At 35.5% G+C, this 21,122-nt stretch overlaps 4 protein-coding genes across 4 annotated transcripts; 2 read left to right on the top strand and 2 right to left on the bottom strand.

Moving 5' to 3' along the window:
- Window positions 1-247: 247 nt before the first annotated feature.
- Window positions 248-3,878, bottom strand: LOC106663838 (NAD-dependent protein deacetylase Sirt6). Its single transcript, XM_014388936.2, has 7 exons — window positions 3,711-3,878; window positions 2,316-2,443; window positions 2,143-2,261; window positions 1,965-2,088; window positions 1,724-1,897; window positions 1,539-1,662; window positions 248-1,456 (listed from the first exon to the last, which is right to left on the bottom strand). The coding sequence occupies exons 1-7, from the start codon at window positions 3,774-3,776 to the stop codon at window positions 932-934; spliced, it is 1,260 nt and encodes a 419-aa protein (XP_014244422.1). The 5' UTR covers window positions 3,777-3,878; the 3' UTR covers window positions 248-931.
- Window positions 3,879-4,081: 203 nt separating this feature from the next.
- LOC106663836 (U3 small nucleolar RNA-associated protein 15 homolog) lies at window positions 4,082-9,240 on the top strand. Its single transcript, XM_014388934.2, has 9 exons — window positions 4,082-4,281; window positions 4,340-4,432; window positions 5,601-5,785; window positions 5,845-5,968; window positions 6,028-6,211; window positions 8,023-8,243; window positions 8,298-8,611; window positions 8,672-8,805; window positions 8,882-9,240. The coding sequence occupies exons 1-9, from the start codon at window positions 4,192-4,194 to the stop codon at window positions 9,112-9,114; spliced, it is 1,578 nt and encodes a 525-aa protein (XP_014244420.1). The 5' UTR covers window positions 4,082-4,191; the 3' UTR covers window positions 9,115-9,240.
- Window positions 9,241-10,695: 1,455 nt separating this feature from the next.
- LOC106663814 (COMM domain-containing protein 10) lies at window positions 10,696-11,732 on the bottom strand. Its single transcript, XM_014388904.2, has 4 exons — window positions 11,540-11,732; window positions 11,266-11,473; window positions 11,054-11,212; window positions 10,696-10,996 (listed from the first exon to the last, which is right to left on the bottom strand). Exons 1-4 carry the CDS (start codon window positions 11,575-11,577, stop codon window positions 10,793-10,795), a joined length of 609 nt encoding a protein of 202 aa, XP_014244390.1. The 5' UTR covers window positions 11,578-11,732; the 3' UTR covers window positions 10,696-10,792.
- Window positions 11,733-14,406: 2,674 nt separating this feature from the next.
- Window positions 14,407-21,063, top strand: LOC106663954 (neprilysin-2-like). Its single transcript, XM_014389216.2, has 13 exons — window positions 14,407-14,530; window positions 14,611-14,895; window positions 15,020-15,094; window positions 16,105-16,344; window positions 16,407-16,795; window positions 16,852-17,039; window positions 17,104-17,391; window positions 17,464-17,560; window positions 19,801-19,972; window positions 20,082-20,200; window positions 20,262-20,393; window positions 20,450-20,634; window positions 20,691-21,063. Exons 2-13 carry the CDS (start codon window positions 14,811-14,813, stop codon window positions 20,845-20,847), a joined length of 2,127 nt encoding a protein of 708 aa, XP_014244702.1. The 5' UTR covers window positions 14,407-14,530; window positions 14,611-14,810; the 3' UTR covers window positions 20,848-21,063.
- Window positions 21,064-21,122: the final 59 nt, after the last annotated feature.

The raw sequence follows: 21,122 nt of genomic DNA, 5'->3' as shown, positions 1-21,122 counted from the left end.
AAGTCTGTATCTCTTTGTTGAAAAACATAATATCTAAGCAAATCTAGATTATTCTTTCTGATAATGATGCTTTTTCTAACTCACGAACATAGGTGATGGTAACCTAAAAAAGTACAAAATATAGATAATTTAAAGTACTCAGTAATTTATTTAAAACATTGTTTCCAACTGTACTTTAAATAAGGCAATAAGAAAAATCTTGAAATAATGGATAGGATGTGGTTTTTTAAAAAGTAAAACAACATAGTTTCTTTTATTTATTTATTTTTATATTAGTTGTGTTGGACAACTATTTTGAAAAGTCTATTATTCTGAATGGCATTTACATCATTTACACTATTAAACTATTTATACTGTAATAAACACATTACTTTTAATACATGGGTTTGGTTAAAATTTGATATATTTTATGGCTAAATATGTTCACCTGATGCAAAGCAAATAAGTTTTTCCAGTGATGTTTTGTGTATGGGCACATAAAACTACATTACATGAAATCTCACTCTTTATATTAATGGTGTCTCAAAACTTAGAACATTTCTGGGTAAAGATTACTGCAATATGACTAATTCTTTTAATAACTATTACAGAAAGTGTAATTTTATCTTTACTGATCATTTTGTTCTGCTTATCCTCACTGGGTTGATCTGTCAAGACACATTTTGGCATTTCACAGTGTTATGATAGAACACTGAAGATGGCGAAATGCTGAAAATGTCTGACCGAACAAACCAAATTACAGTTTCATCACCTCACAGGACAGAAAAATTTCACAACTTTCAAAATAGTAAAGTTGTTTTTTAATTAATTAATTATTTTTTTATTAAAAGAATCATATGTACAAACTAAAATGTGTGATTTTTTAACTGAAATTAATGGGTTTTTTTTAATTAAACAAATAAATTATATTAAAATGTAAGTTAAAATGTTTTCAATTGACACTTACTGAAGGTCGGGTGAAAATATCTGACACATTTTGTACCTTTGGTTCACAATCATTTTCTAATTTTATGCCTAATTCAACATCTTGCCTACTGTTTTGTACTATTTTTTCATCAGTGAGTGACTCTTCATTCTCTTCTTTTACTTCACTTTCAATTTTAGGCTCAGTTTTTATTTTACAGTCTTGTTCTTCTTCTAGGCCATGTAAATTTTTATCATATTTTGACTCCGTTTCAATATGGTCAACTTCCTCTTTCTTGGCATTAATAGATCTCCGCCGCTTTTTTGAGGATTCCCCGTTTTCATTTTTCCTCTTGATGGAGGGAAACTTTTCTTTATAGATTTTCTTCATTTTTGCTAACTCATCCGTTGGTACAGTCCATTCGATGACATCCTCTGATTTTGTCGGGTCTTGACTCAATTTATATTCGGGAATTTCTAAACCAAAATGATCGAGAAGCTTCTCCATTATTTGATCTACATACGTATGAATTATCATATCTGCTTTCTTGTCCTGAAATAAGTTTTTGTGTATTTTATTGTCAACAAAGCTATAAAAGGAAATATATTTTTTGTAACAAAAAAATAACATTTACATGTTTTGTAGGTTGTAAATTACAAATGACTAATTTCCCATTTTGCTTTTTACAACTTAATGGCAAATTCCCACTAGGTACAATCTGAAGAGTTGTCCCAAGACAAATAGACAAATCTGCAACACTGCACTCTGCATTAAATCATTTACTCCCAAAATTTAAAATGGAAACAAAAATCTAAATACCAAGAATGGTAATCTGCCATTTCCAAATCTTTTTCTGGGAGGTTGTGCTCCCAATCAAGAATGGTGTCATACGTTTTCCCTCTACATCGCCTCCCGTTGACCTTTGTGGACAAACAGGGTCGATTTAAATTTTTCTTACCGACTGATGTTGTAGCAGATTTAAGAACAAATTGTCTGAAAATTTTCATTAATTGTTATTAACATTTTTTGCCTTTTTATTTTGCTCATTTTATTAAACTACCTCTTGCATGTACCACACTCTTCGACAAACATGTTACCATGAAGTTCAGCTAAATATTTTCTACTAAGTCCAGATTTTAAATGTAGACCATCTATATTTTGGCTGATTATATAATGTATTTTACCTAAGAAAATTCATTTCATTATACACAAAATTTTGTGTTTATCCTAATATTTACCTTCTTGAAAAAGTTTGAGTAATGCCATGTGAGTCTTTGTTGGTACAGCATCGTCAAAAGAAATATTTAATGTGGGCTTTTCTCCTTTTTCCTCCAGTGTCCAGACACCATTTGGACCTCTAAAATTGGAATTTATTGTAAATAAATAAAAATTTGGAGAAATAATAGCTTACCTAAAATCCGGTATGCCTGCTGATGTGCTGATTCCCGCCCCTGTATGGACGACGACATGTTTAGCATTTTCAATCCAACTTGCCAGCTCCTTCACTTTTTCAGCAACTACATCTTCAGTGTCAAATATCTGCAAATTTCACCATCAAATTGAAATCCCATCAAAATTATTAACAAATATATCATTATTCATTTTTTCTTCATTCATTAAGATTATTTAATGTAAAATAACATAACAGTAATGTCTTTAATGACAAGTAATGCATATTTTTTTTTAAATTTAACCCAGCTTTGTCTTAAATTCTATATATAGATGGCAGATTACAGAATCATCACACTATGCACTGCATAATTTCGATATAAACCTTCTTTTCTACAACAAGCCTAGAGTACCACCAGAAAATTGATACCATTAATTCCTCTACGTGGTATTCAAGCGACAAGCTAAAGTCACCTAGTGCGTGAGCATATGAAAAATCAAAGATTGTAGCGGTTTTAAGCTAAGGTTACCTACACAATACAAAAAAAAAAAATACAAAAAAATTAAGCACACATCATAAGATTAGAACAACATACCTACTGGAATATACTGCATGTAGAAAAATAATTTTCAACCTCCCTACAGTAAGAAAAAAATGAGATAGGTCAGAAAACACCATTAAACAAATAACCACCAACATAAACCAATTTATATGCTTGTAAACACCTCCACCTCATAGCTTGTTCGTAATTAGAATATCCCAGGATGATACCATTCCTGAGTTCCAGAACTCATATCGCATATAAAGCAAGATTTTACCTCAATCACGTATGGTTTAATTAATGTGTTGGTTTTGTGAAATTTTATCCATCCTTGTATCGTTCTAGAACGACATCAGGTCTGACAAGCAATGTGCTGGCTTTTCACCTGTTTTAGTTTTTATGTATCAAAAATTGATTTTTTGAAAATAATAATAATATAGCATTTAATGATGCATTGTGGGAGATAATTAAGAGAAAATTTCAAGACCAATGTTGTCAGTGATAAATCGTTTGGCCTCAGCGCTCTCTGAAAGGCGAAAGCTTAGATTTGACAGGCAGACCAGATGCAGGTCATATCAAGTGTAGGCCAGCTTCGGAAAGTCTGCACCTTTTGACGAAATGTTTCTCCTATGGCCAAAAAACTTTTTTATCAATGCCAAACAAAATAACATACTAATCCCATCCATAGCTTCAGTCAATCTATTATATAAATAAATTTATGAACTTCAGCCACACAAGATATTTTTCTAAATTGAAGGCATTAGAATAATAAAAGTCCTGAAAATAGAATAACTTTTTTTCAATTTGTATAAAATTTAAATAAGCTGTACCAATGTGTTGAATAAATTCAGATATAATTATTACAAGATACACACTTCTTTGAGGCCGAGCTTCCCTTTGTTCTCGTAGGGCGAGAGCCCTTCTGCGTAAGAGCAGGACATCTCTAACAGTATCAAACCAGACTCGAAGAAAATATAAACAAACAAAATAATCAAAACATTTCCTGCAAAGAGATCCTGGAGGTTATTAGAAAATTAAGACCAAAACACAACTAAAATAGATTGAAAATGATCAATAACTTTATGTGCACAAAAGTTGATTTTTTTTAAATAGTATAACATTTAATTATGCATTGTGGGAGATAATTAAGAGAAAATTTGAAGACCAATGCTGTCAGTGATAAATTACTTGGCCTCAGCGCTCTCTGAAAGGCGAAAGCTAAGATTTGACAAGCACGTGTCCTGAACCGCTCTGAGTAACCTTCGTTCCAAAGCATCTATAGCGTATATTTATGATTATGAGGTTTACTGTCAGTTAGCATCTTCACTCGATGAATTGAAAGTTATAATTACAAAAATGACTCATTTTAAAAAGACTAACGTGAAAATCTTCGCCAAACCGTCTCAGAAAGTCACTCCAGATACTGTTTACTGGAAACAACTCGGTGTATGTATAATCTTTACCGTTTAAAATATAAATTACGTGTTTATTTTTTAAATTACAGGTGCCAGTTCATTTGAAAGAATTCGGCCCAATAAACAGCATAGATTTCTCACCTGTAGAGCCGTACTATTTTGCTGTGACCTGTTCTGCTAGGGTAAGTTATAACTAGGGAGATTCAAAAGTCTGGTTTTTATCATTTTATTTTTTAAACATATTTGTGACACACAGACACCTGGTTTTGGGCTAAAGTCTGCGCAGGTACTCCGCAGAGAATGGTTACTCGATATGTCCCACATAATAGAGGCGTGTCATGCCTTGGCTCCATACAGAGAGCATGTAGGTTTAAGAATGGTTCTTGAGCACAGCAGTTGGTTACTGGGCCTCCATTTTTTAGAGGACGTGGGGTATTTTACTGTATGAAGTTATATTCTAAGTGTTTTGTTTTAATACATGTATTTATTAGTGTGAGTGGTGAGGAGTGATGGTGAAATTTAGCGTCACCATCACCCCTCTAACAGAGTATGTACTAGTCTTTATGCGGATGGTGGCATCGGTTCGTTATGTAATGTTAACTCCTGCAGGAGTAATCCTCCAAGCTCGGTTATGGGAAAACATCTCCTGCCACTCCCGGGGTGCTTGGGTGTCTTTGGCCATCCGTCTGCTCTGCATGCCACTTATGATGAAGCTATTAGGGCAATCATGATCCTTGGTTGTGTCCCCAATTTAAAAAAATCTATGGAAATTTGTAAAAACCAATTCAGGAAAATTAATTAATAAATTAGAAGTTAAAAAAAAAAAACCGACAGTGGCAACTATATAACAATTGCCCTATTAACTTCTAACGTAGATAATATTAAAAATCGATCTCTTATTGATACATCTGTTTTTAAAACCAGTAGAGAAACTTTGCCTTTTTTAAGTTTTTCTAATCGTCTATGCTCCTGGCTTAATTTAACAGAAGTAGGGACATAGTTTGTTTTATTATATATTTGTCCTATTTTGGTCGATCTATTATTTCAGCTGTAATTTAATATAAGAGCAAGAATCCACTTAATTTTGTTCAGCTCCATTAAACTGGGAGTAATTCAATTGTGTTCCTGAGGCGATTTTTTATCGGTCTATTTTTAAATTTCTTAGGAAAAAATTGCTTGTGTTCACTTACCTTTAATCTTTTAGGAATAATACAATAAATGTAAACGCCAGAGATATTTGTTTACGAACCTTTACTTATCAATAAACAAACAAAAAATACACAGACTTTTAAATCACTTAGTATTTTTTAGTGGTTGAAAACCTATATAGCTTTGTGAAATATTTTACAGGTTCAAATCTACAATCCGATCACAAAATTGGTGCATAAAAACTTGAGCCGTTTCAGGGAGAATGCTTATGGTGGAAAGTTCAGATCCGATGGGCAGCTTTTGTGTGCAGGAAGTGAAGAACAGCTTGTTAAACTCTTTGATGTCCATTCCAAATCGTTACTAAGGATATTCAGAGGCCATACAGCGTAAGAAATCTTTTAAATTATAATTTTTTTTTTAAATAAGAAGAAAATATCCTTTGTAGAGCTGTGAGAAGGTGTAATTTTACCTCTGATCGGACCCACATTGTAAGTTTCTCCGATGATAAAACTGTCAGGGTTTGGGACATCCCATGTGAGGAGCAGATTTTCCAGTGTGATGCTCACGATGTAATTATCAGCAAATTTAACATAAAAACTGTTAACCTCAACTTTACATTTTGTTACAGGATTATGTCCGTGCCGGTGCGGTTTCGCCCGTATCACCAACTGTCTTATTGTCCGGTTCTTATGATAAAAAATTGAGGATGTTCGACACTAGGACAAAAAGTGAACCAGTTTTTACTGTAGATCACGGGTATCCTGTTGAAAGTGTAATATTCTTGCCTTCTGGTGGAATATTTATTTCTGCTGGTGATTACATTTTTTTTTTTTTTTTTTTTTTTTTTTTTTTTTTTTTTTTTTTTTTTTTTTTTTTTAATATTAATATTGGCTGATTTTGGCTTGCTTTTTAGCTAGCCAGAAACATAATGTTTATTTATTATTTCCAATGAATTGAAAAATGGCAAAAAGGAAGGAAAATTCAAAAAGGTGGGGTTGAGATGGGAAGTTAGTTATCAAGCCGAGGGTCGTGGGTTCGAATCCCGCTCGTGACACTGACTTTTTTATCTCAACTTAAAACCTTAAATAATTGAATGATATTAATTGGTCAAGCGGACCACGAAAAATAGTGAATATAATGAATTATTTCTATTCTTGAAAGTTAATGTTGTTCATAAATAATCTAATTAAAAGATTTATACGGAGGTCGCTGCTTAATCTGTTACTATTGGGCATGGATAAAATTCAATGGAGTAAGGGAAACCTGAGAGATCAAAGGGGAATTTTTCTTTTAACATATGTTATTTCATCACAGGTATCAATTTATATAGTACAGTTGACTCTTGTTAATTGGAAATTTGGTAATTCGAATTTCTTGATAATACGAACTCCTCAGCAGGTGACTTCGGTAAATCGAAAAAAATCTGTGCGTTTTGATACACTCGGTACGAAAAATGTTTTGTAACGGGGAGAAAAAGCATGCCATTAATCGAAATGGTGCCTCTTCCCATCTTCATAATTTGCACTTTTTCTTTGTTATATTCCTCTAAATTTCCATGTATTGTTCACTTCTTTACAGGCTAAAGTTTCTTTGAATTTTCTCTAGTTTGTTTTGTTCTGCAGTCAGTGTTTTGTCAATGCGTTCTCAGCACTGGTCACTTCGGAAAATCATTTAATCAAAGGATGCCGGCCACATTGACATAAAAACCACTTCACTTTTTTTTTCAATGTTCAATTTTACAGTAGATCTATCTCCACTTTTTCATTATCTTTACTTTGTTTTGTACATGTACAATTAAGTAATAACTTGAAAAAATAGATATCAACCCTTAACAATTTTTTTCTTTCCTCGATAATTCCAATTATTTTTGTGGCCCCTTACGTACCCTTAATTATCAAGGGTCGACTGTGGGTACTTGCAGAAGTCAAAATCACTTAATCATTGAAGAAGTCAGTGATATACACTTTTTAAGAAAGCACTCTTATTAAATTAATTTCCTGACCTGAGGAATGGATTCATAATATTGTGCCAACAGTTTTATTATGAGTTATTGATCAATCCTCTCGATCTCTTTTTTACAACAGGCCATCATGAATTAAACACAAATAACTGCTTAATGATCACAGATAGGAATATAAAATAGCTAATTGTTCGAAAAAGAAAAGATGAGCAAGTACGCCTACACACGTCCTACTTCTTCCAAGAATGTGGCATATAAATTAAACTGCATATTGTAAATTAGTAGAAAACAATTCAATTTGTATAAACTATTATACTTTGGAATAGAATTCCAAGGCAAAACCAAGGAGGGGTCGAGCGAGGGTAGGATTACATGAAAATGAGTGCGATGTGCGTATAAATAAAATAAAATTTATAAAATAAAGAAATAGACAGGCTAATTAGCTACATATAAGAAATTATTATAATTTCAAAGCCCCCTTGGAAGGAAATCTCCCTGTTCCTAATTTTCTTGCAATAGATTAAACTAAAGACAACAATGAATATTCCGGTAAAAAACAGACAGCACCCATAATTTTCAATAGAATAGCCAAAAAAAAATAAAGTAACTGGCACATTATATTCAATTAAGAACAATATTTCTCAATTTTAATTTATTTGCTAGGGGGAACTGAGTTAAGAGTTTGGGATGCACTTGCTGGCGGTCGTCTTCTTGCTCGTGTCTCCCAGCATCATAAGACAATCACCAGTTTATGCCTTGCCTCCAACAATACAAGACTTCTCTCCGGCTCGTTGGACAGGCATGTGAAAATATATGATGTTTCAACTTACAAAGTAGTCCACAATCTTGACTATTCTAATGCTATACTCAGTCTCGGAGTCAGCGTAAGTGTTAAAAAAATTAATATCGAGACGAAACATTAATTATATTTCTTTAAGGCGAATGACGAGGTACTTGCTGTTGGGACTGTTGACGGTATCGTTTCTGTTCAAAGAAAAGAAATAAATAACACAGAACCTTTAGAAAGGAGGAAAAAAGAAGGAAGAAAATCGTATCGATATGCTGCTGACAAGAGTACAACTGCAGTCAATGTAGACAGTGTTGTACCTTTAGATAAAAAATACGGACAATCCAAACATGACGCTTTCCTTAGAAAATTTCAGTATAGCAAGGCCCTTGATTCTGTTCTTGTGCCTTTTGTCGTCCACAAAAATCCACATATCACAGTATCTGTCTTTCAAGAATTGATAAGGTACATGGTTAAAAGATATTTTTTATAATAGAGGTTTTGACTTAAAATTTAAAATTTCAGGAGGAAAGGTCTTCACAGTGCTATAGCAGGGAAGGAAGGAAAGTCTCTATTAGTGGTACTTCGCTTCCTTTTGAAATATTTAGGCGATTACAGATTCTTCCGTGTTCTGATTGATGTTTTTAATGTCATCTTAGGTACAAAAATGTTCCACTCTCAATTTAATAAAATTAAAAATAAGAAGAAAAGACAAACGTATATATTTCTGTTTAGATGTATTTGAAGAGAAGCTAGAAAATCTTTCGCCCGAGGTTATAGAATTATTCAAGAGGCTTCACTCCAGAATAAAAGAAGAAGAGGCCCTCACAAGAGAAATGCTCGGCCTTAGCGGTGTCATTAAAATGTTCTTGTCGGCATCTACATCAAACGAAGTTCAACAAACGCCATTACCTGCAATAGCGCCTTCTCAATCTGCACAGCAGAATTTTGTTGTGAATATTGCTTAACATTAACAAATTAGTTTGTTTTGACAGAGCAAACAAAATTTGAAAAATTGGTTATTGATTTTTTAACCAAATATTGTAAAATAACAAACTTGTATATAAAAATTGTAAAATACAGTTTTATTATATGTGATTTCCCTTTTATTTATCCACTTTATCTTTATAGTTACCACTAGTGTACAAATGTATACATATGCACATGCTTTTGGCAATGTAGGGTTCAACCTATCTGACCCACTGCTGAACTTAAGTCCCAGCAGCTGTCAGTAACTAGGTCATTTCAGCTATCAGTTTTTAACTCTAACTCCACTCACTTTTAAATATATTCTTTCCTGTTTACCTACACTTTCACTCAATTATGGTGTTATTCCTCCATCACATATTACAGAACTAATTTAATTGAGGGTCTAAGGGGCATTTAATCTTACATGATGCATTCACACTAATAAGTACATTCACTTTCAATGTACACTAAGAAACACAAGGTGACATATCTATAAAGTAACCACCCATTTATCTCTAAAAATTGGGACAGGAAATCCTAATAAATAATTATATTTCATTCAAGGCCTGGCCAGCAATGCCCTCGTCCAAGGGGGCCGTGGTAGCCGAGTGGTTAAGGCGTCAGACTCTCGGTTAGTAGATCCTGCGGTCGTGGGTTCGATCCCCACCAACACCTCTGCACTTTTTGTTCTGACGCCTAAACTAAGAGGACCAGTAACCGCAATTTAAAGAAATTGACACGGCAGTCATCAATGGAAGGTCTAGAGCGGGATAGAATCTCAGTGACCCTGAATTTGGTCCCAACCCACTTCAAAAATGAGTTTCTTCAATGGAAGAACACCGGGGGCTCAAATTCACACTTGTGTTGTGAGCCCCCAAAAATGGAGCCAGGGATAAAGTACAATAACTGTACAGGTGCAGTGCTCAGGAGGGAACTCCTCCAGTTCCTGGTATCCATTGTTAAAAAAAAAAAAATGCCTTCGTCCACGTTTACACCCAAGGTTCTCTAAGTGAGTTTGCTGAGGTCAGGTACGCGACCAAGTCAGCAAGGACCTGCAATTCATGATCACAGACACTGCCTCGTGAGCAAGGACCCTGATCCCTCCCAAAGTGATACCAATCCTAGTTGAGCCAATGTGTAAGACAGGCAGGCCTCTATTGACAGAGAGGAGACAAAATCTGAAAAGGAGGTTAAGTTTTCATCAGAAGACAGCCTAAAACCCAGTCCAACAATGTTCCTCCTTATAGAAATGAATGGTGGAGTGAGTGCGGTGTTCAATCCTTTTTAAAAAGATAGTTCCTACTCACAGTAAGTTGTTTTGCAACAATCCGGATTTCAACCTGATGATGAGCTAAGGGCTCAAAATCCGGTTTGTTGCAAAACAACTTACTGGGAGTAGGAACTATCTTTTTAAAAAGGATGATCCTCCTTCCCTTGAAGACCAGAGACATCACTTAAACTAGAGCATTTATTCAATTAAGCTCGTTTTAAGACCACTCTACCTCAGATTATACAATATAAATCTTTTTACTATTTTTCATGGTCATATAGGGTAAAGTTTATAATTAACATTGCATTTAGTTTTAGCAAAATATATTTCATTACTTAACAATTAATTATTTTATATTATTTTCATTTCAAAAAGATAAAAATACAGGGTACACTTTACAATTCATGTTATGCTAGAGCATCCAATGATTCCTGAATTTGCTCCAGAGATTTAAAAAGTTCCATGAGACTAGTTTCATTAGCATCGACTGTTATGCTCGACGGGCCTTGAGGATCTTTGAGTTTAAACTGTAAGATTGCTTTCGGTGTAAATTTCTCTTTTTCATTGTGCGAAGCAATTTCTATGTTCACAAGCCAGCTCACATCTTCTAGCTGAAATCAGTCCATCTTTTAGTAACATTTTGATTATACAAAAATAAAAAGATCGACCTTTCTCGAGTATATTGATTTTTGTTTGAGCTTGAGGTACAATTTTTTCGAATTAGTCTTAAGAACGGTAACAAAAACGAGAGCTTTTTCCTCGTCCAGTCTCAACGAGTTTATAAGGCCAGCGTGAAGGATATCAGGTGATGGTAAACTATAAACAGCCTAGAATAAAACCGAGTTTAGTTAAAACTCCTGGATTTTTTTTCTGACATTACCTGATTCAATATAATTATAGAAGTATAAATAAGAAGTTCCAACTCCTTCCTGTCTAATGACAAACTTGCGAGGAGTTTCTCTTCTTCCTCGTCAGTGAACGGTTTGTACGAGTCCTGATTGATCAACATTTCCTGGACAACCCGTTGCAAAAGGAGCTGGTACTTTTTACTGTCTACGTTGTTTATTATTTCTACACCCTGCTGAATACTGACAAAAGGAAAATATATAAATAATAAAATGAAAATATATAATAAAATTGGTTGTATTTTGTACTTGGGAGTTAGGCTGATCCATGATTTGCCCTCATCCATTTTGTATAGTGTATGACTTTATCTAAATCGTTGATATTTTACAAATTGAAAAACAAATTAATTGTAAATTCCTAAGACTACATTTTATAAAAAATACATTTTTTCCTATAGCATTGACATTAGATAATAAATAGTAAATGCTGGTTATTAAAACTGAAGTTTATGCTTTAAAATATAGACATATTCAAGCAGTAGCAGAGCCTCGAGTGGTGGGTGCTGTAAGCATACAAAAAGGTCAGCATTTATTCACATTCAAATTTATTAATGGACAGGCAATCTTTTCACAATATTGAGAAAATAGACTAATAATAATAATAATAACATTAATATTAAAATACTGGTTGATTCGCTACTTGCAGGACAAAGTTGGTTAGATGGCTTCATACTTCAAATGCAACATATAAGTTCATATTCTCAACCTTTTCGCTGATACTCAACATTTTATGTTTTTCCAACTATCTACGGTTTTCGTCATAAATCTACTCGTAGCTCTTGAACTATTCATTTTTGAGGAAATAACAAAAAAGCATTGAAAATAAAAATATAATAGAGAAGTTTTAAAACACAACTTTATCCTAATTCAAAAGCACAATAAAAGAAAAATTCAACGTAAAAATCAAACAAAACACAAAAACATTTATTAATGGATAGGCAACCTTTTTACAATATTGAAAAATAGACTAATAATAATAATAACATTAATAATAAAATACAGGTTGATTCGCTACTTGTAGGACAAAGTTGGTCAAATGGCCTCATACTTCAAATGCAACATATAAGTTCATATTCTCAACCTTTTCGCTGATACTCAACATTTTATGTTTTTTCAACTATCTATGGTTTTCGTCATAAATCTACTCGTAGCTCTTGAACTATTCATTTTTGAGGAAACAAAAAAAAGCATTGAAAATAAAAATATAATAGAGAAGGTGTGGTGATTAGTGACCGTTAATCGGTACTTATTTAGAAATCGTGAGATGCGGTCTGGTGTGATGTAGGTTTCAGAAAAACATTTTGTTTATCGTGCCAACGTTTCGATCTTTATTGAGATCATCTTCAGGGCCTTGTGTTGCCTGCATTTCAGCAAAAAAGTTCTCTGATTGAGAGCCGACGCGAGTGAAGAACATCGCCAACAATGAGAAGAAACTCGCATCGGCTCTCAATCAGAGAACTTTTTTGCTGAAATGCAGGCAACACAAGGCCCTGAAGATGATCTCAATAAAGATCGAAACGTTGGCACGATAAACAAAATGTTTTTCTGAAACCTACATCACACCAGACCGCATCTCACGATTTCTAAATAAATAATAGAGAAGTTTTAAAACACAACTTTGTCTTAATACAAAAGCAAAATGTAAGAAAAATTCAACGTAAAAATCAAACAAACACATGAAAAAATTTATTAATGGACAATCTACTCGTAGCTCTTGAATTATTCATTTTTTAGGAAATAAAAAAAAATGAATATAAAAATATAATAGAGAAGTTTTAAACACAACTTTATCCTAATACAAAAGCACAATAAAAGAAAAATTCAACGTAAAAATCAAACAAACACATAAAAAAATTTATTAATGGACAATCTACTCGTAGCTCTTGAATTATTCATTTTTTATGAAATAAAAAAAAATTGAATATAAAAATATAATAGAGAAGTTTTAAACACAACTTTATCCTAATACAAAAGCACAATAAAAGAAAAATTCAACATAAAAATCAAACAAAACACATAAAGAAGAGACAATAACATGCATAGCCCGTGTTTTATGTGTTTTGTTTGATTTTTTTATGTTGAATTTTTTTGTTCTGCTTTTTATTAGGTTAAAGTTGCGTTTTAAAACTTGTGTATTGTTGTAGGTACTTTTTTTAATTTATTCCATTATTGATCAACTTTGATTATACTCTTGTTTGAGATACACTTACAAAAAATTCCACCCAATTGACTTTTTTCTCGATAAAAGAAAATTCTGCCCTTAATTCGTCTCATTGTTTTTACCAATAAATATTTGTTTATGCTATGTTTTAAATTGGGAATATCAATTAGAGGTAAACTCACTTAATCCTTAATCCAAAACAAGGATGAAGGATTTTTAAACTGTTTATTCAGTCTCATTTGAATTCTGAAGCAATAAAGTGTTTAGTTTTCATTTTTGTTTTCTTAATTTCAATTTTGTATACTTAAAAATGCCACTTAGTGCTGAGGATGTTGCGCGTGGTGTGGCGCTTATTGATGATGGACGTTCCATCAGGTATGCGTCTATTGCCATCGGAATTCCTTACGAAACACTGCGAGACGCAGTTAAACGTTTTCGAGAAACTGAGTCCTATCATAAAAGGCCCGGTTCTAGGGTCCGGACGCCTTAGGGTAACAGAACCACAGGATGACCGTTTTTTGACTTTGAGGATTTTTCAAAACCGGAACCTTACTGTTGTTCAATCAATTCGTCAGCTCCAGGAAGTTCGAGAGTCCAAATTTCTGAACACACTGCTCGAAGAAAATTAAATCAGCATGGACGGGTAGCTTTTCGCCCAGTAAGAGGACCAGAACACACAGAGTTAGTTGCACGCTCGCATTTGCTCGAGAACACAGCCATTAATCTTTGGACGATTGTCTCTGCTGTACTTTTTACTGATGAGTGTAGATTTGCTCTACGATCTCCATATGGGCGTGAAAGAATATGGAGAAGGCGAAATGAAAGGTACGAAGCTTGTAATTTTCCCCAGAGCCAACCTTTTCAACGTTGCTCAGTGATGGTGTGGGCGGGAATTCAATGGAGAATCGCACAGAGTTCGTTGTTTGGGGGGGTCTTTGACGGCCACTCGCTATGTGGATGAAATTTTTGAATCCAAATAATTGAAGGGAAAACACGCGAATACGAATATTACAGTCTGTAGAAATACGTGACGGCAAGTTAACGTTGATTTTTCTGCTCTACTCGACGTGTTAGAATAGGTCAACTATTACGCATTAAATTGAAACTGATTGATGCAATTTAGCTTTGCAACTGCTTTTCTACTTTCTTTAAATTTCAGCCGACAATTTCTTAACTGACAAACGCGGGGGCGGTGCGTCCTTTTTGCATTATTGCACGTTACGAACGTGGACCGTCGGGCCAGTCACTCGTCGTCTTTTGCCTTCAACAGAGCACTTCTCGAGTGTTTCATTCTATTCGTTCTTTCTTACATCTAATATTTTATCTCTTTCATATTGAAAATTAAAGAGATATTCAAATATGTGGAGGAGAAAAGAAGGCTGCGTAGTACTGATTTGGTTGTTGCGGCTCGGGGATTTGGCTGTCATCGCTTCTGAGGAAAAAGGTGATCATTCAATAACCAAATTTGCTTTGCTTTGACTAAGAAAATAACCAGCAGTGGATATTTTGGGCTTTGTATTTAAAAGTACCTTCTCGACAATATTTTCAAATAGTAGGGAATTTTTCAGGTTGGCATTTAAACCAGTCGTCAGAAGCGAGGAAAAACGAAGACGTGTGCATGGATAAAGACTGCGTTATAGCAGGTCAGTTGTCAGAATTTGTCTACTTTGTTGCTAATTTCAATTAATTAATATTTTTATGTAAGTTCACTAATTTCGTGGTCAGCTTGACCAATTAATATAGTACAATTAATTAAGGTTTTTAGTTGAGATAAAAAAGTCAATGGCACGAGCGGGATTCGAACCCACGCTCTTCGACTAGATACGCCGCTGCTCTACCACTTGAGCTATCGTGACCTCGATCTACTCGGACACCAACTTCCTATCTCAACCCCACCTTTTGAGTTTTCCCTCCTTTTTGCCATTATATTAATTGGTCAAGCGGACCACGAAATTAGTGAATTTAATAAGTTTAAAATGAAGTATACTTCACTAAAGCTCTCCGTGGCCATTTCATTTGTCGCCGAGAATCCAATCCGATTACACGACATTTGAAAAATGGCAAAAAGGAAGGAAAACTCAAAAGGTGGGGTTGAGATAGGAAGTTGGCGACCGAGTGGATCGAGGTCACGATAGCTCAAGTGGTAGAGCAGCGGCGTATCTAGCCGAAGATCGTGGGTTCGAATCCCGCTCGTGCCATTGACTTTTTTATCTCAACTAGAAACCTTAATTAGTTGTTTTTATGTAAGGTTTGGTTGAAATGAAAAAGTTAGTGAGCGGGATTCGAACTCACGACCTTCGGCTCAATACGCCGCTGCTCCAACCACTTGAGCTATCATGACTTCGATCCACTTCATATGTCGCCGAGAATCGAATCCTGATTACACGACATTTGAAAAATGACAAAAAGAAGGGAAAATTCGAAAGGTTGTAGGTTGAGATGGGAAGTGGTGTTCGAGTGGATTGAAGTCACGATAGCTCAAGTGGTAGAGCAGCGGCGTACTGAGCCGAAGATCTGGGTCCCGCTCGTGACACTAACTTTTTCATATCAACCGAACCTTTCATAAAAAGATTAATTAATTGAAAGAAGTAATTTGGTCAATCAGACCACTAAATATAATGGATTTGTTGCTAATACTCGATCTTAATAAAAGGTTACCACTTGCTAAGCAGTATTAACAGAAGCGTAGATCCCTGCGATAACTTTTACCAGTACGCCTGCGGCCGGTTTTTGAAAAACGGTAGTCCTAACAACGAACGAGTCGACGTATTCGTCACACTGGACAAGAACGTCGGATTCCAGATAAGAGACATGTTGAAAGAGAGGTCGACCCCAGGTGAGATCGAGCCGGTCCGCCTCGCCAAGCGATATTACAATCTCTGCATGGACGAGAGTAAACGAAACAAGTATGAAACTGTGAAAAAACATAAAATGAATAATTTATTTGTTGAACAGGAAAGATAGAGAGAGACGGCTACGAACCGCTCCTAAAAGTGTTTAAGGAAGTCGGTGGTTGGCCGGTCCTGGAAGACGAGTGGGACGCCAACGGCTCCTGGTCATGGCTGGACACGATTTATAAATTTAGGGAAATAGGCATCGATGTAAACTACCTGATCAACCTGGAATTCCAAACCGTGAACACTAGTTCTACAGTATTTACCATCACAATCAATCCGGCGGTATTGGGACTCAGCCAAGATACCCTGTTAAAAGGACTAAACGATACCACGGTGGAAAAATACTACAACTACATGGTGGACGTCGCCGTCCTCCTCAACGGCAACCGGACACGAGCCCGGCAAGAGCTCCTGCACTCCTTGAATTTCGAGATCGAGCTAGCCAAGGTAATGTAGATTCATCCAAATGTGACAAAATGAGAAAAATTAATTGGATTGTCCAGCTTTCCCACGATATAGAAAAAGTCGAAACTAAGTTCGGCAGTTTAAAGAAGGAATTCCCGTCTATCCCGCTGAAGGCGTACGTTTCGAATATTTTAAAAGAATATGTCTCGGATGAAGACCGCGTTACGGTTTTCGTGCCCAAATATTTGAATGGTCTGGAGAAAATTATGCAGACAACACCAAAGAGGTCGGTGCAAATGTAGCCCACTTACGATTAATCCATGTCATGCATTTTCTTTCTTTTTTTTAAGGGTTGTCGCGAATTATCTAGTTTGGCGAGCGACTCTAATGGCGACCACTTTCCTCCCTAAACAATTTAGGGATCTCCACCATGAATTTTCTGGGGAAAATCTCAAAGGCAGGTGGGCGGAATGTGTCGAATTGGTAAGCAAAAGCGCACGGCTGATCGTCTACTACATGTACGTACAACGGTACGTGGATAACTCGACCAAATGGGAGGTGGTAGATTTGGTCGGCAGGATGAAAAAAGAGATCTATTCAGGCATCAAGGACCTCGAATGGATGGACGATGATACAAAGTAAACTTTTCGTAAAAACCAGTTCAACAAAACTGTGAAACTAAATTTGATTATTATTGTATCGTATATTAGAGATGCAGCTTTGAAAAAAATTGAAGACATCCTGCCCTACATCGGCTATAACGATGATCTGTTCGATGTGAATAAGTTAATCGAATATCATAAACAGGTATTTGAAATTGAAGTAAACTGTTTTTTAATTGTGTGAAATTATCAAGTATTAGGACAGAATTAGAATAACTCCAACCTCATGCCAATATTTCGTTTATTGTACAAACATACAGTAAAAATCGTTTATAAGAACATCAAAGGGAACGTCTGGACTTGTTTCTTAAGCCCGATAGTTGCTATATCCGATAATCAATTTTTTCTGGTTAATTATTGATCAATCTTTTGAAAGTTCAAGGCTCTTTCAGTCATTCCTCTGGAACTACTTTTAAGGGGTTGAAATTAGCAATCCCATTTACTAACAAGTTAAAAAAGTTAAGCTCCCCAATATAGCTTCAATATACACAGCCGAGAGTATGGCTATACTTGAAGCGTTGAGATATATTCAAACACTACCAGACCAAGAAACTGTCATAATCTCCGACAGCCTTAGCGTGCTAACGGCCATAAAATATGCGACTCGCCAACAGAATCCCCTAATAGATGAAATGCTGGATATGATTGAGAAAATAAATAAAAAAGGGTTGACCTCCACTTCATCTGGGTCAAAGCGCATCATGTAAATAGGCACAACAACGAAGTAGACTTACTCGCAAAAGACGCTGCACAGAATGGGGTCCCTTACAACATTATCGTCCCATGTGATATCACGGCTCACCTGAAACAAATTGCAAGGAGGAAATGGCAGAAACAGTATAACGAGTCCAAAACAACGAAAGGCCAGTACTACGCTAATATACAGCCTAGCATCCAACATAAACCCTGGTACCTTAAAGTGAATAGACCAAGAAAGTTCTTCACGACGATATTCAGGTTACGGTCTAATCATAACCAATTACCATACCACCTTGCCAAAATTGGTATTGTGGACAGCGCCGGTTGTGGATGCGAAGCGAGGACCATTGCCGACTCAAACCACGTGATCCTGGCATGCAAAAGAAACACGATCGACAGGGAGGTTTTGTTCTCTGAACTAAAAAAATGGAGTAAAATTCCCAACAAAAATGGATATCGTACTCTCAGACACAAGAAACATCCCGGTTCTCGATGCACTCGTAGCCTTTATAAATAAGAACAATATACATATTTGACAACATGTAGTACATTCGGCGGGAACGAATAAAAAATTAGTTTGACTCGTTCGTGGCGTGGGGTGGCCCGGGGACGGGTAGGTTTGGGTGGTGCTGGACTGTGGGGTCGGGTGGTTTTGCCAAGGATGTGGTCTTTTCCATGGTGTTGTAAATGGTTTTTATCCACATCCCCGAAAATGGAAACCGTATATAGGCCCTAAAAAGAAATAAATAAGTATGAGTGCTGGTCCCCTTAGGCAGGCTTGGGCATTCTCCCGCCTTCCGGCTGCGCCTTGCCTGCCCCTTCGGGCTTCTGCATGCTGCGAAGGAGAGAGAGAAAAAAAGAAAAAAAATGGCGGATGCTCAAACGGCGATGCAAAAAAAAAAACGTTTGCGAATTTCAAGCCCTGGTTAAATATCATTGTTTAGGTTTTAAGATAAAAAACAAAAAGATCACAAAAATTTTATTTACTGCAAAACTGAAAAATAGTCTGTAATATTGGTTTGTTTATTTTTTTATGAATGTAAAAAGCATTTTCTGTAATGGTGACAAGTTCTTTCACTGTCATTTTCATAGATTCCTCTGCAAAATTGTCATTACATGTTAAAAATTTATTTACCACATTTATAGCTGAGAACATTTCCTTCAAAGTGGTGTACGAAAATTCGCTTGAATTATCTGTTATGGCATTGTCTTCTTCTAAATCATTTTCTTCTGCTTTGACCCCTGCAACAATTTCTTCATCTGTGATGATTCCATAAGTAGTAAGACTCAAGTCTACGTCTTCACATCCTTGAAGCAAACTGATTTCAACGGGCAAATCTTGAGCCCAGTTTTGAAGTGTTTATTTTCTGTTGTGTGCTGTTATTTTCTCATGAAGTTCATACAAAAGGTTTGTTTTCTCAGAAATACATAACTTTAGGTTACTAAAAGCGATATGTTCTTACTAACGATGTTCTTATAACCAGATATTTTATACATTAAGTTGCATTAAAGCTGGCCGGAAACTAGAAATTTCGTTCTTACAATCGATTTGTTTTTACAACCGAGTTCATTTAAACGATTTTTACTGTATATACCTGATAGTTAAACACATGAACCCACAAGGTCGATCCATCTTACATCTTACTGTTTCTCAATTGTTAATCAACTGCTTTTTAATTTCAATAGTGGACAATGAAGTCAAATGCTTCTTTTTACGAAGCGTATCTCTCCCTTGAAGTTTTCTGGAAAGGAAAATGGAGCAAAAAATTCAGAACTCCTTTCCAGAGAGGGGCATGGTATGAGGTTGCTTATGAAGTCAGCGCTAATGCATATCACATGAAGAACAGAAATGTTTTCCGTAAGTCTTACCCCAATTTTACCAATTTTCTAATTTTTAAATTTAAAATTGTTCCAGCATAAATGACCCTTATTGGTTGGAGGCAATGATAAATATATATATATTTCAGTGATTTGTCCACCGTTTCTTCAAGGCTTCGTTATGACCAAAAACGTCTTCGCCTACATGAACTACGCCACTATCGGCTATATCGTCGGCCACGAGATTTTCCATGGACTCGACGACGTTGTCAGTATGCGTTTTTATTTATTTTATTTTATTGTTCATTCAGATTTTTCCTATTATTTAGGGAGTTAACATAGACAACGAGGGATTAGTTGTCGATTGGTGGGAGGACAGCACGATGTGCACTTTCACCGACAAAGTTCAGTGTTTCGTCGAACAATACAACAGCTACACCGTCAAGCAGATCAACAAGACCGTAAACATTATGAGCCTAATCATTTCGAATATTAATTCACAAAATTTTGTTTTAAGGTTGACGGAGAGAAAACGAAAAGTGAAAATATCGCGGACAACGCGGGCCTCAACTACGCCTACCGGGCATACCTTTCTTGGGTCGGTGAACACTGCGAAGAACCCAGGCTGCCGGGATTCAAAAATTACACTTCTCGGCAATTGTTCTGGATCAGCTTTGCCAACTTCTACTGTTCGTACAACAGGTGACGATTGAAATTTTTTTAAATATACATAAAATTATATCGTTATTTTCTTTCAGAAAAAGGGAACTGGCATGGGATTTAATGAACGATGACCACTCGCCAGATGAATTCAGGGTCATTGGTGCTTTGTCCAACCAGCCGTATTTCTCAAGGGACTTTGGTTGTCCTCTGGGATCGAACATGAACCCGGAGAAGAAATGTTTCTTGTGGTGACGAACCGAAGAAATTGTTTTAAAACAAAACGTCAAAATCTCTCGTCGTTTTTTATAACCCCCAAGCTTTTTCAATGACTTTGTGTCGGAGTGATTAATTAAAAACCAAGGCTGATAACGACACAATATTTACTCATAACTACCCTGTGCCTTGAACCCCACAGTTGATTGATGCATTGTGAATTTCCCTACGAAAATAAAATGTATTAACCTACAACTATACACATGAAAGCAGAAGGTACCTGACGTATTTGGCAATTCAAGACACAGATCTGT

Source organism: Cimex lectularius, unplaced genomic scaffold (assembly GCF_000648675.2).
Source record: "Cimex lectularius strain Harlan isolate CLEC.00 unplaced genomic scaffold, Clec_2.1 scaffold7, whole genome shotgun sequence".
NCBI lineage: Eukaryota > Metazoa > Arthropoda > Insecta > Hemiptera > Cimicidae > Cimex > Cimex lectularius.
This window is presented reverse-complemented; position numbering and strand designations above follow the sequence as displayed.